General features: G+C 40.7%; 1 protein-coding gene across 2 annotated transcripts in view; it reads left to right on the top strand.

Moving 5' to 3' along the window:
* Nucleotides 1-5,461: 5,461 nt before the first annotated feature.
* Nucleotides 5,462-14,991, top strand: part of LOC133570018 (sortilin-like) — a 104,984-nt gene continuing 95,454 nt past the window's right edge. Inside the window, exon 1 of one of the 2 annotated variants that reach the window (XM_061922631.1) lies at nucleotides 5,462-5,829. In XM_061922631.1, the coding sequence (XP_061778615.1) occupies nucleotides 5,617-5,829 (213 nt within the window). In that variant the 5' untranslated portion in view covers nucleotides 5,462-5,616. The remainder of the gene's footprint in view (nucleotides 5,830-14,991) is intronic. The other variant, XM_061922632.1, reaches the window with a different exon arrangement.

Below are 14,991 nucleotides of genomic sequence, written 5' to 3'. Positions count from 1 at the left end.
ATGAAACTGTTACAGGAAAATACCCCCCCCCCAAAAAAAGAGAAAACTCCACCAAAATAGGAGCACAAGACAAGAAGTAAAACACTACACAGGAAAAGAGCAAAAAAGTGAAATTAAGTCAGGGTGTGATGTGACAACTGGTGACAGTACACCTACTTTGAGACAAGAGCTATAGTCATGCATGCTTGGTTATGATTAAAAGTCATATCCAAAAATTGCGACTTTTTACTGTCAACTGAGTTTCGTTTTTAATGATTTCCGCTGGTGGTGTGCCTCCGCATTTTTTCAACGCAAAAAAATGTGCCTTGGCTCAAAAAAGGTTGAAAAACGTTGGCCTAGAGGTTAGAGTGTCCGCTCTGAGATCGGTAGGTTGTGAGTTCAAACCCGGGCCGAGTCATACCAAAGACTATAAAAATGGGACACATTACCTCCCTGCTTGGCACTCATCATCAAGGGTTGGAATTGGGGGTTAAATCACCAAAAAGTACTCCCGGGCGCGGCCATTGCTGCCGCCCACTGCTCCCCTCACCTCCAAGGGGGTGAACAATGGGATGGGTCAAATGCCGAGGACAAATTTCAACCCACCTAGTGTGTGTGACAATCATTGGTACTTTAACTTTACTTTTTATTTGAAAAACTTCAAGTCAAAACCAACCCTCTTTCGAGGTAAATGACACAAAGGGGTTCTAAAATATTACAGTTTTTGCATAAAAATTGGGTATGTTTTGTAAAAAGCTTTCTAGTCTTGGGATTTTTTTGCAAAAACAGCTTGATCAAATAGGGGTTACCTATGCTAAATTACTAGTATAATTTTAGTTGACGATTCATAGTAATCCAAAATGATGTGTTTGAATTTGGTGAATACATCAATATACTTCACATTTTTCCTTACAAAACCTGGCGTTGTCGTTCGATGACTACAACTTCAATTGTGCAAAAATGAAATCTAAATCTTTAACCTCAATACACGATTATGTTCTAACTCGTGGGTGTCAAACTCTGGCCCGCCGTGTAATTTAATTTGGCCCTTGAGGCAATATCAATTTAGCATTAGAGCTGGCCCGCCGGTGTTATACAGCGTCGGTGCCGCTGTAACACCGCATTCACCGCTAATACTCATACTTGCCAACCCTCCTAATTTTCCCGGTAGACTCCCAAAGTTCAGTGCCCCTCCCGAAAATTTCCTGGGTAACCATTCTCCCGAATTTCTACCGATTTATACCTGGACAACTATAAGGCACTACCTTTAGCGCTCTCTACAACCTGTCGTCACGTCCGCTTTTCCTCCATACTAACAGCGGGTCCCATAATATTTGTGGCTTTTACACACACACACACACACACACGCACAAGTGAATGCAAGGCATACTTGGTCAACAGCCATACAGGTCACACTGAGGGTGGCCGTATAAAGAACTTTAGCACTGTTACAAATACGCACTTCAATCAATCAATCAATGTTTACTTATATAGCCCTAAATTCACTGAACCCACACCAAACAAGAATGACAAACACATTTAGGGTGAACATCCGCACCGTAACACAACAGAAAAAATACCACGAACCCCTTGCAGCACTAACTCTTCCGGGAAACTTCCAGCAAACTGACCAATAATTAACGTTTTATTCATGCATTTTCTCTTGCTACTTCAAAGCTTGAATGTTTGGTTCATTCATTATTATTATGTTTTCAAATGTATTATTAGCCTGTGGAAAAAACTTGATATTTACCTCAGAAGATTGCAAATAGAAAAAAAGGCATAACATTTTTATTTAAATTTTATTTGATATGCCATTGCTATTTTTAATTATTATTGTTATTATTATTATTATTATTATTATTATTTGAAACTGGATTTTACATGTCACTAAAGTTATATAAGCCTTGCTTTTTCACTATTTAATGCAAAACTTGTTTGGGTCCCTATTAAAAGGTTAATTTGTTCAACCTTGGCCCGCGGCTTTGTTCCGTTTAAAATTATACAAAACTGTATAATTAAATTCATATTATTAATATATGTTGGACTGACCATACGTCCTATTTTCCCCGGACATGTCCTCTTTTGCTGGGCTGTCCGGGCGGAGTTTATTACATGCCTCACATGTCTGGCATTTTGAGTTAGTGTTGTGTGTATTTTCAATGTATGTTCAGGGTTAAAAAGGGGTTGAAAACAGAATAATTTGTGAAGGTGTGCGCGCACGGTAGAGATGCGCGGTATGCGGTCTCATCCGTGGAGTCCGCGGATAAACCGCGGGTCAGGCGGGTGACATGACGATAAATTAGATTATAAATACATTCTGGCGGGTGGCGGTTGAACCATTCGGAATTATTTGATATACACGGTTCAGGGATCAGCAACCTTTAGTTAACACTCAAAGGGCCATTTTGACCCGTATCACAAAGTAAAGAAACAACAGGAGCGGCAAATATTCTCGCGAAAATCTGATGGCGGTCAACTACTTAACAAGAATTAGGGCGCGCTATAAAGCCATTGCCTCTGACGCCTTCTACAATATGTATAAACTGCATGGCAGTCCAGCAACATGTTATATGTGGCTTCCGCAGACACACGACTGCAAGGCATACTGGGTGATACAGAGTACACTGATGGTTGTGATATCAACAATTTGAACACTCTTACTAATATGCGCCACGCTGTGAAGCCACACCGAACAAGAATGACAAACACATTTCGGGAGAACATCCTCACAGTAACGCAACACAACAAATACCCAGAATCCTTTGCATCCTTGAGTCTTCCTGACTATATTATACACCCCACTAACACAAAACCCCGCCCCCCCATGCGTTGGTAGGGTGGGCAGGGTTTGGTGCTAGCGGGGTGTATAATATAGTCAGGGGTACTCATGGATGCAAAAGATCCTGGGTATTTGTTGTGTTGCGTTTATGTTGTGTTACTGTGAGGATGTTCTCCCGAAATGTGTTTGTCATTCTTGTTTGGTGTGGCTTCACAGCGTGGCGCATATTAGTAAGAGTGTTAAAATTGTTTACATCACAACCATCAGCAAAGAGTCGCGAAAATGTTCGTGGCTCTCATTATCTTCTATTTCTTTTTGAAACGGGTCAATATAGAACTATGAATGGTAAAAGCTACCGATCCCTGATATATAACAACGGGCGTGGGTGCAGTGTTGATAAAATGCTGGTTCTGGTGGATGGCGGGTGGATAACTACTATAGTGGTGCGGTTGCGGATGATATAATTGCCTATCCGCGCATCTCTAGCACACGGCATTGATGATGGAGGGGCAGAGACTGAGAGAGCGATAGAGTTTTGACATACGTGCATTATTTATAGCAGGGCTATCAAAAGTGTGCCCTGCAGGCCATTTGCGGCCCACAGATAATGTTTGAAAGGTCCACGGCACATTCTAAAAATACTTTTAAGATAAACAAAAACATAACAAAAGTGAAATAAAAAGCTTAAAGGCGAAATGTGATTCAGGAAAAGTTGCAAAGTTGACTAAATTTTCATTCAAACTGTCATTGCTCAAAACATAATATTGAATCAAAATGAATGTTAGTTATGAATTCTTAACCTATCCAAGGTTTGAATATGTCACATCAAATATTCCACTTTGAAAGTATTTTTGGTGGAAGATTTTGCATATTTTGTGTGTTTGCCTTAAAAAAAATAACAGTTTTGTTTGACAAAAAAAGGGCGGAAAACAAATATATAGCTCGATTGGTAGACTTGAGGGTTGCAGGTTCGATTCCCGCTTCCGCCATCGTAGTCACTGCCGTTGTGTCCTTGAGCAAGACACTTTACCCACCTGCTCCCAGTGCCCCCCACACTGGTTTAAATGTAACATATATATGGGTTTTACTATGTAAAGCGCTTTGAGTCACTGGAGAAAAGCGCTACATAAATATAATTCACAAACAAAAAAGTTGATGTAGACTCCAGAGATTCAAGCGTTAGATATAAAATGTATGTATGCCTTGGAACACCATTATCATCATTTCATGACCCAAGCAAAACACTTTTTTCACTTTTATACTAAAATAAATACACCGATAACTAATTTAATAAAAACGTAGAAAAAAACTAGCAGCAGCGGTTAAGTTTAGATCCATGAAGGAAATAGAAAGTGAATGAATGTTTATAACTGAACACATTTATGTATGTACACACATTTGTTTTCTTTTGTATTATTTTTTTTAATGATGATGATGATGATGAATTAAGTGAATTTTATGACAACCTTTTTCCAAAACACAATATAGAATGTTAGATATTACTGGAAAATGCATACGTTCATCATTTTGTTTTCTAAACCAAAAAGTGGGACCCCAAAAATTAACCGTGGGACCCCATTTTGAAAATTCCTAGTGCCAACACTGCTGTAACCAAAGGAGAAAAAATGCTTTATTTAAATAAATATATTATTATGAGAATAAGCGGTTTGGAAATGGATGGATGGATTTATAAAGCAAGTTTGAGTACCTTTGGCAAATGTTCACCTAGTTCCGGCCTTGACACGCATATACAGTGGGGCAAAAAAGTATTTAGTCAGCCACCGATTGTGCAAGTTCTCCCACTTAAAATGATGACAGAGGTCTGTAATTTTCATCATAGGTACACTTCAACTGTGAAAGACAGAATGTGAAAAAAAATCCAGGAATTCACATTGTAGGAATTTTAAAGAATTTATTTGTAAATTATGGTGGAAAATAAGTATTTAGTCAACCATTCAAAGCTCTCACTGATGGAAGGAGGTTTTGGCTCCAAATCTCACGATACATGGCCCCATTCATTCTTTCCTTAACACGGATCAATCGTCCTGTCCCCTTAGCAGAAAAACAGCCCCAAAGCATGATGTTTCCACCCCCATGCTTCACAGTAGGTATGTTGTTCTTGGGATGCAACTCAGTATTCTTCTTCCTCCAAACACGGCGAGTTGAGTTTATACCAAAAAGTTCTATTTTGGTTTAATCTGACCACATGACATTCTCCCAATCGTCTGCTGTATCACCCATGTATCCATTTTGGCATGTGTTGCAATGTTAATATTTCATCATTGATATATAAACTATCAGACTGCGTGGTGGGTAGTAGTGGGTTTCAGTAGGTCTTTAATACATTTCCGACATTTTCTCATAATATGACTTTTTTCAAATAAATGACTTCATTTTTTAAATTTTAATTATTTTTTCATATTATTTCAACTTTATTCAGACAAAATGGATGGATTTTCCCATAAAAATACATATGTTTTTAACATTTTTGCATTCATGGACTTGTTGTTACAATCGACAACCACCAGGAGCTGCTAGAACCTCCGGTCCAATGGGAATGCAGGGTATTCTCGTCCTGGCCAATCACGAGGCTGCTTGCGGATGGGCTGTTTAATGAAGCTGCGTGGGGGCGGGGCCAAGTGGAGTTAGTGTTGTGAGCGTGGAGCCGACTGTTATGACTCAATGTTATTACATGTATGACCGCTAGGGGGGGGACATTACTGGTAAGCAGTCAACCCACCGAGCCATATAAACGTGGTAGAGCAAGACTGCATGGAGACACATGTATGTTGTTAGAGAGCGTCAGTCAGTAAACTAAGTTACTTTCTTTAAAAAGGACCAGCCGGCTTTTAAACATGCTTCCCGCGGCGTCCATTTTCTCCTGTGCTTTCCTCACATGCGCGTTGGCGAGACATTTCTACGCGGGGGAAAAGTCGTTCGCCGGGAGGCCGCCGAGGGATTTGAGCGGTGATGAGGAGCGACGCGGCGGGCAAAAGTCGGCTTTGAATGGACACCCATGCCCAACTTTCCCCGGAGTCCAGTCAGCGCTGCTCAATAACACCCACACTGTGAGTGACTCTTTTCATTAGTCGTCCCAAAAGTCTTTATTTGTTGTCCTCGTCTGGGGGTTGGAACACGTCCCGTGAGAGAAGGTTCCACACAGTGCCTTCTGTTGAGCAGGTTCCAGTGAAAGATGACAACCATAACTCTCAACCCAGAAATATTTAGGATATTTTGGAATATTGTGAAACATTTCTGGTGATATTTTTATACCCGTATAATTTTTTAAAAAACCTACCCATCTTCTTCCGCTTATCCGAGGTCGGGTCGCGGGGGCAGCAGCCTAAGCAGGGAAGCCCAGACTTTCATCTCCCCAGCCACTATGTAAAGCTCATCCCGGGAGATCCCGAGTTGTTCCCAGGACAGCCGGGAGACATACAGGACTGTCTCAGCCAATTAAAATATTGTGATAAAGTCCTTTGTTTTCTGTAATGTAAAAATATGAAATTGTCATACATTCTGGATTCATTACACATCAACTGAAATATTGCAAGCCTTTTATTATTTTTAATATTGCTGATTATGGCATACAGCTTAAGAAAACTCAAAAATCCTATCTCAAAAAATTAGAATATTTCCTCAGACCAAGTAAAAAAAAGATTTATAATAGCAAAACAAAATCAAACATTTGAAAATGTCAATTAATGCACTCAGTACTTGGTTGGGAATCATTTTACACGGATTACTGCATCAATACGGCGTGGCATGGAGGCAATTGGCCTGTGGCATTGCTGAGGTGTTATGGATGCCCAGGATGCTTCAATAGCGGCCTTTAGCTCATTTGCGTTATTGGGCCTGGTGTCTTTCAGCTTCTTCTTCACAATAACCCACAAATTCTCTATGAGGTTCAGGTCAGTGGAGTTGGCAGGCCAATGGAGGACAGTACACCAGTCATTGGTGGTTTTGGCACTGTGGACAGGTGCCAGATCATGCTGGAAAATGAAATAATCATCTCCATAGAGCTTTTCAACAGATACAGCTTCAATAGCCGTATTCCCATGGTCAAGCCATTCTTGAACTCTAGACAACGGACGTTCCCTCAGTCAGCAATGGTTTGGGGAGCCATGTCAGCTGCTGGTTTTGGTCCGCTGTGTTTCATCAAGTCCAGAGTCAATGCAGCTGTGTACATGCTTCCATCTGTTGTAAAGCTCTATGGAGATGATGATTTAATTTTCCAGCATGATCTGGCACCTGCTCACAGTGCCAAAACCAGCAGTAACTGGTGTACTGACCATGGCATTACTGTCCTCGATTGGCCTGCCAACTCTCCTGACCTAAACCCCATAGAGCATTTGTTAGGTATTGTGAAGAAGAAGCTGAAAGACACCAGGCCCAATTATGCAAATGAGCTAAAGGCCGCTATTGAAGCATCCTAGGCATCCATAACACCTCAGCAATACCACAGTCCTTGAGTAGTCAGGGATTGAACCCTGACTACTCAGGTCCTTCGTATTGTAAAGCAGACGCACTAACTAACCCTACTGCCACCGTGAAGCCCCTTTTTTAAAACGATTAGTCACCAGCGCCCCCCGCGACCCCGAAAGGGAATAAGCGGTAGAAAATGGATGGATGGATGGATAGTCAAATCGTCAACGCAACACACAAACCTACATTTTTGTTACTATAATCAGTCCTTTATGTTCGGTTTTCTATATAGACTACTGTAATGTATTTTTCCACTAGATGGCAATAGTCTTTCCTAGGGCGATATGGCCTTTTATTAATATCTCCATTTTTAGGCCATGTCACGATACACGATATATATCTCAATATTTTGTCTTAGCCTTAAAAGAACACTTGATGCATATAATCACAGCAGTATGATGATTCTATGTGTCTACATTAAAACATTCTTATTCATACTGCATTATTATATGCTTATTTTAAACTTTTATGCAGAGGGGGAAATCCCAACTAAGTCGATTTAGCAAAACTGTATTTATTAAACAGTTATTAAGCAGTGGCACAAACATTCATGTTATTTCCAAAACAGAAAGTGCAAGATTGTCAGAGCCTTTTTAAAACAAGCTATGAGTGCACTTTTGTGCATGATGTCACAAAGATAACATATCAAAACAACACTAAATTAAACTGCACTTTTTTTACAGAACGCCAATACAGTAGTTTAAAACAAATAAGTGCACTTTTGTGCATGATGTCACACAAGATATTTAAATAGTCAAGTAAAAATGAGCTGCATAATAGGAAATCAAAATCTATCAAAATATTTTAGTACGACATGGGTAAGCTATGAGGCAGCATTGCTTGATGGATTGTACTGTGCTTCAACATATGAGTATTATTATGGTGTGTGTATAAGGTAAGACATATCTGGCGTTTTGTTTCACAATATTATGCAAAAGCGACTTTTCCTACCATCTGGTACCTGCTGATCTTTATTTGGGGTCTGCATAAGTAGAAAATGGATGTATGGATAAGTCCTGAAAATTTGCGCGCGTCCGCCTTTGTAGTCCGTGGAGAAACCAAAGTCAATAAGTTTCTTATTTTTAATAATAATAATAATAATGATATTAAAGGATCAGATTTTATATAGCGCTTTTTTAGACACTCAAAACGCTTCACAGAGAAGTGAGAACCCATCATTCATTCACACCTGATGGTGTGAATGAATACCTTGTTATGGGACATTCATCCTCCGCTGTTGCCATTTCTAATATAAAGTAGTGTAAAGTTCTTACTTATATCTGCCGTGAAAGTGCTAAAACATACCGGTGTAGTGAGTTTACATTATTCACGCAAGGTACTTTAGTTATTAGGGATTTCCGATTGGACGTTTTTTCACGGCACACTTTTCCGGCAGATGAGGAGATGATGCTCCGTTATTGATTGAAGTAAAGTCTGAATGTCATTAAAACAGTTAGCTCCGTCTTTTGACACTTCTTTCACTCCCGTCCTTGCATGCTACACCAAAGATGACGGAGAGAAGATGCTGCCAAAGGTGAACCACGTAAATAAGGCCGCCCACAAAATGGCGCATCCGGAAGCGACTATCAGAAAGTGGCTTGAAGATGATCTGTAAAACATCATCCATGCAACATTTTGACCAAAAAAAACACCATTACATGTTGTGTAGACCAGTGGTCCCCAACCACCGGTCCGGGGACCGATACTGGTCTGTGACGCATTTGGTACCGGGCCGAAGAGAAAATTTAAATAGTGTATAAAAGACTGCATTTTCTCCGACTTAACTTGGGCCTGTCCCACCAGACCAGGGGTGTCAAACCTGTTTTCACTGAGGGCCACGCCACAGTCACGGCTGCCATTAGAAGCCGCTTGTAACAGTAAATAATTAACAAATTTGCCTATGAATTTAAATATTAAATTTTTTTTAGTTATAGTAAAAAAATCTGCCGATTTTACCACTGTTTTTTTACAGAAAAAAATGGCAGCTTAGTTGCCGGTAAAATATATGTTTTTTTAATGATTATATTAGAAGCGAAGTCTGAATCGACCGTCAGAAAGCGACTTGAAGATGATCTGTAAAACATCATCCATGCAACATTTTGACCAAAGAACCACCATTACATGTTGTGTAGACCACAAGGAAGTGTTTACAATTTAGATAATAATAATAATAATAACATGACTCCTTTAATGCGCCCTACAATCCGGTGTGATGTGAAAATAAGTGTTATGTACAAACCCCGTTTCCATTTGAGTTGGGAAATTGTGTTAGATGTAAATATAAACGTAATACAATAATTTGCAAATCATTTTCAACCCATATTCAGGTGAATATGCTTGACAAACAAGGATGGGGCGAGAATCACCACTTTGTAAGAAAATTGTCGAACAGCTTTAGAACAACATTTCTCAATGAGCTATTGCAAGGAATTGAGTGATTTTACCATCTACGGTCCAAAAAATCATCAAAAGGTTCAGAGAATCTGGAGAAATCACTGCACGTAAGCGATGATATTACGGACCTTTGAGCCCTCTTGTGGTACTGCATCAAAAACCGACATCAGTGTGTAAAGGATATCACCACATGGGCTCAGAAACACTTCATAAAACCACTGTAAGTAACTACAGTTGGTCGCTACATCTGTAAATGTAAGTTAAAACTCTGCTATGCAAAGCAAAACCGATTTATCAACAATACCCAGAAACACCGCCGGCTTCGCTGGGCCTGAGATCATCTAAGATGGACTGATGCAAAGTGGAAAAGTGTTCTGTGATCTGACGAGTCCACATTTCAAATTATATTTGGAAATTGTGGATGTGAAGTCCTCCGGATTAAAGAGGAAAATAACCATCCGGATTGTTATAGGCGCAAAGTTCGAAAGCCAGCATCTGTGATGGTATGGGGGTGCATTAGTGCCCAAGGCATGGGTAATTTACACATCTGTGAAGGCACCATTAATGCTGAATGGTCCACACAGGTTTTGGTGCAACATATGTTGTCATCCAAGCAACGTTATCATGGACGCCCCTGCTTATTTGAGCAAGACAATGCCAAGCCACGTGTTAGAACAGCGTGGCTTCGTAGTAAAAGAGTGCGGGTAATTTCCTTTGCCCGCCTGCAGTCCAGACCTGTCTCCCATCAAAAATGTGTGGCGCATTATGAAGCGTAAAATACAACAGCAGAGACCCCGGACTGTTGAACGACTGAAGCTCTACATAAAACAAGAATGGGAAAGAATTCCACTTTCAAAGCTTCAACAATTAGTCTACTCAGTTCCCAAACGTTTATTGAGTGTTGTTAAAAAAAAAGGTGATGTAACACAGTGGTGAACATGCCCTTTCACAACTACTTTGGCACGTGTTGCAGCCATGAAATTCTAATTATTATTTGCAAAAAAAATAAAGTTTATGAGTTTGAACATCAAATATCTTATTTTTGTAGTGCATTCAACTGAATATGGGTTGAAAAGGATTTGCAAATCATTGTATTCCGTTTTTATTTACATCTAACACAATTTCCCTACTCATATGGAAACAGGGTTTGTATACATTGATATTTTAACCATATTTTCTGGACCATAGGGCGCACCGGATTATAAGGGGCACTGCCGATGAGCGGGTCCAGTCAGGTCTATTTTCATAAAAAAGGCGCACCGGATTATAAGGCGCATTAAAGAGGTCATCCCGCCATCCGTTTTCTACCGCTTGTCCCTTTTGGGGTCGCGGGGGTGCTGGAGCCTATCTCAGCTGCATTTGGGCGGAAGGCGAGGTACACCCTGGACAAGTCTCATCGCAGGGTCAATACAGATAGACAGATATTATTATTTGTTTCTAAATTTAAATTACTTCCTCGTAGCCTACATAACATGTAATGGTGGTTCTTTGGTCAAAATGTTGCATAGGTTATGTTTTACAGATCATCTTCAGGCTGCTTTCTGACAGTCGCACATAAGGGCAAGGAAAACTCACACCCAGTGTGACGTCGGTGACAATGATGACTATGAAAAATGAAATAATTTTTAGTTCCCCTTTATAGCCCGAAAAATACGGTATATCAAAAAAGTCACTCTTCTGATTTTAGATTATTTTTGATGATTGAGGACCAGTCATAGACAATTTAGAGTGAAAGCAAATTTTATTTTCACTCGTATACAAAACAATCTAACTTGGATTGTTTCCCTGGCTTCGAGGCTCTCCCGAAGGACAGTGCAGCGAAGACACAACAAACTCCCTTCTTGTCTCTTATGGACACACCAGTTGTTTTTGACTTTGGACGAGTGACTGCACATCGTCAAGGCCGCGGAACAGAGACACACTGCAGGCTTACCCACAAACATGCATCCACAAAAATATACGCCACACACATACATACCCCACGCCCCCAATCCAACGCCCTCGCTGCAAATCCCATAAGGGTGATAAAAGGATGGTCAGCGCCTGAAAAGATGGCCAGCGCCTGAGAGCTGCGGCCTACCTCCATGACCCCGCACACCCTTCCCTCTCGAGAGGTTTTTTTAACACTCCAGGCAGGGCCCCCTTAGGAGCCCAGTCTAGATTGTATTTTTTTACTCATCCTTCTCAAGCGTTTAACCTTTTTCCCCCATCTTTTACGGTGGCCCGACTCATCAGCGTTCCTGTTCTGTAACCCTGTACACTGTTAGTTTGTCTAATCTTGAATGGTTTTGTGCTGAAAACAAAGTTTCGTTGTACTTGTGCAATGACTAGAAAGATCTATCCATCCATCCATCCCTCTATCTATCTATCTATCTATCTATCTATCTATCTATCCATCTATCTATCTATGTTTATTTATTTATATAGCCCTAAATCACAAGTGCCTCAAAGGGCTGCACAAACCACAACGACATCCTCGGTAGGGCTTACATAAGGGCAAGGAAAAACTCACCCCAGTGGGACCTCGACAATGATGACTATGAGAAACCTTGGAGAGGACCGCATATGTGGGCAACCCCCCCCCTCCATCCCCAGGGGACCGACAGCAATGGATGTCGAGCGGATCTAACATGATATTATGAAAGTCCAATATATAGTGGATCTAACGTAACCGGGAAAATCAAGTCCAAAGTGGATCCAATATAGTAGCGAGAGTCCCATCCAAGGTAGAGCCAGCAGGAAACCATCCCAAACAGAGGCGGATCAGCAGCGCAGAGATGTCCCCAACCGATACACAGGCGAGCGGTCCATCCTGGGTCCCGACTCTGGACAGCCAGTACTTCATCCATGGCCACCGGACCGGACCCCCTCCACAAGGGAGGGGGGGACATAGGAGAAAAAGAAAAGAAACGGAAGATCAACTGGTCTAAAAAGGGGGTCTATTTAAAGGCTAGAGTATACAAACAAGTTTTAAGATGAGACTTGTTACCGGGAGGGTATTCCAGAGTACTGGAGCCCGAACGGAAAACACTCTATAGCCCGCAGACTTTTTTTGGGCTCTGGGAATCACTAATAAGCCGGAGTCCTTTGAACGCAGACTTCTTGCCGGGACATATGGTACAATACAATCAGCAAGATAGGCTTGAGCTAGACCGTGTAGTAATTTAAACGTAAGTAGTAAAACCTTAAAGTCACATCTTAAGTTCACAGGAAGCCAGTGCAGGTGAGCCAGTATAAGCGTAATGTGATCAAATTTTCTTGTTCTTATCAAAAGTCTAGCAGCCGCATTTTGTACCAACTGTAATCGTTTAATGCTAGACATTGGGAAAACCAGAAAATAATAAGTTATGGTAATCGAGACGAGTCGTAACATGGATAATGATCTCAGCGTCGTTAGTGGACAAAATGGAGCGAATTTTAGCGATATTATGGAGATGAAAGAAGGCCGTTTTAGTAACACTTTTAATGTGTGACTCAAAGGAGAGAATTGGGTCGAAGATAATACCCAGATTCTTTACCGAGTCGCCTTGTTTAATTGTTTGGTTGTCAAATGCTAAAGTTGTATTATTAAATAGAGGTCGGTGTCTAGCAGAACCGATAATCAGCATTTCCGTGTTTTTGGCGTTGAGTTGCAAAAAGTTGGCGGACATCCATTGCTTAATTTCATTAAGACACGCCTCCAGCTGACTACAGATGTGTTGGTCAGCTTTAGGGGCATGTAGAGTTGGGTGTCATCAGCATAACAGTGAAAGCTAACACCGTATTTGCGTATGATGTCACCTAGCGGCAGCATGTAGATGCTGCAGAGTGCAGGGCCAAGGACCGAACCCTGGGGAACTCCACACGTTACCTTAACATAGTCCGAGATCACATTGTTTTGGGAGACGCACTGCATCCTGTCAGTAAGGAAAGAGTTAAACCAAGACAGGGCTAAGTCTGACATACCAATTCGTGTTTTGATAGGCTCTAATGAAATATCATGATCGACGGTATCGAAAGCAGCGCTAAGATCGAGGAGCAACAACATTGATGACACATCAGAATCCATCGTTAGCAATAGATCATTAGTAATTTTTGCGAGGGCTGTCTCCGTAGAGTGATTCGCCCTGAAGCCAGATTGAAAGGTTTCACATAGATTGTTAGACGCTAAGTGTTCATTTAACTGCCCTGTAACAATCTTTTCGAGGATTTTAAAAATAAAGGGAAGGTGAGACACCGGTCGGTAGTTTACCATGAGGTCAGGATCGAGGTTAGGTCTTTTAAGGAGAGGATGAATAACCGCTTTTTTGAATGCTAGGGGAACAGTGCCAGAGGAAAGTGATACGTTTATAATATTTAGCACTGATGGACCTAATAGTACAATGAGCTCATTGATAAGTTTCCCAGGAAGTGGGTCAAGTAAGCATGTTTTTTGTTTTATTCCATTTACACGTTGTAACAGTTCTTCGAATGTTATTTCATCAAAACGAGAGAAGCTATTTTGATAGATAGATGTCTATCTATCTGTCTATTAATCCACAAATCTTGGAAGTCTTTAGGTGTCATAAGTAAGATAAATATAATAATAGCTTCAATAGAAGCAGGGTGTTCTTCCACTCTACTGCTACTTTAAACGGGGATTTACCTGCAATCATTAAAGGCTTACTGAAACCCACTACTACCCACCACGCAGTCTGATTGTTTATATATCAATGATGAAATATTAACATTGCAACACATGCCAATACGGCCTTTTTAGTTTACTAAATTACAATTTTAAATTTCCCAAGACGTCACAGGTTTTTAGGAAGTATGAGCGCTGCGCACACATACAGCTAAATGTCGTCTGCTTTAACGGCATAACTATACAGTTTTTTGGACATCTGTGTTGCTGAATATTTTGTAATTTGTTCACTTAATATTGGAGAAGTCACAGTAGAAAGATGGAGTTGGGAAGCTTTAGCCTTTAGCCACACAAACACACGGTGATTACTTTTTTTAAATTCCTTGACGTGAAACTTTCCTATGGATCAGAGTGCGGTCAAGAGAACATGGATCCCGACCACATGTCAACATGCAGGTTTCGGTGAGAAAATTGTGGTTAAAAAGTCAGTTCTTACCGGAGAAAAGCTGAGCTTGTGCCGTCCATAGCTGCCGTCGACTCCCCTGAGACATTGCGCGTCAAGACACCTGTGGACCCCCTTCCAACTATCAGGTAATATTAAACTCACAAAAACACTAGCAACACAATAGACAGATAAGGGATTTCCCAGAATTATCCTAGTAAATGTGTCTAAAAACATCGGAATCCGTCCCAATGCAATCACACATATATTTTTTTTTCTTTTTTTTTTTGTAGTCCGTCGCTATCA

The sequence above is a fragment of the Nerophis ophidion genome, linkage group LG16 (genome assembly GCF_033978795.1).
Source record: "Nerophis ophidion isolate RoL-2023_Sa linkage group LG16, RoL_Noph_v1.0, whole genome shotgun sequence".
NCBI classification, from domain to species: Eukaryota; Metazoa; Chordata; class Actinopteri; order Syngnathiformes; family Syngnathidae; genus Nerophis; species Nerophis ophidion.
This window is presented reverse-complemented; position numbering and strand designations above follow the sequence as displayed.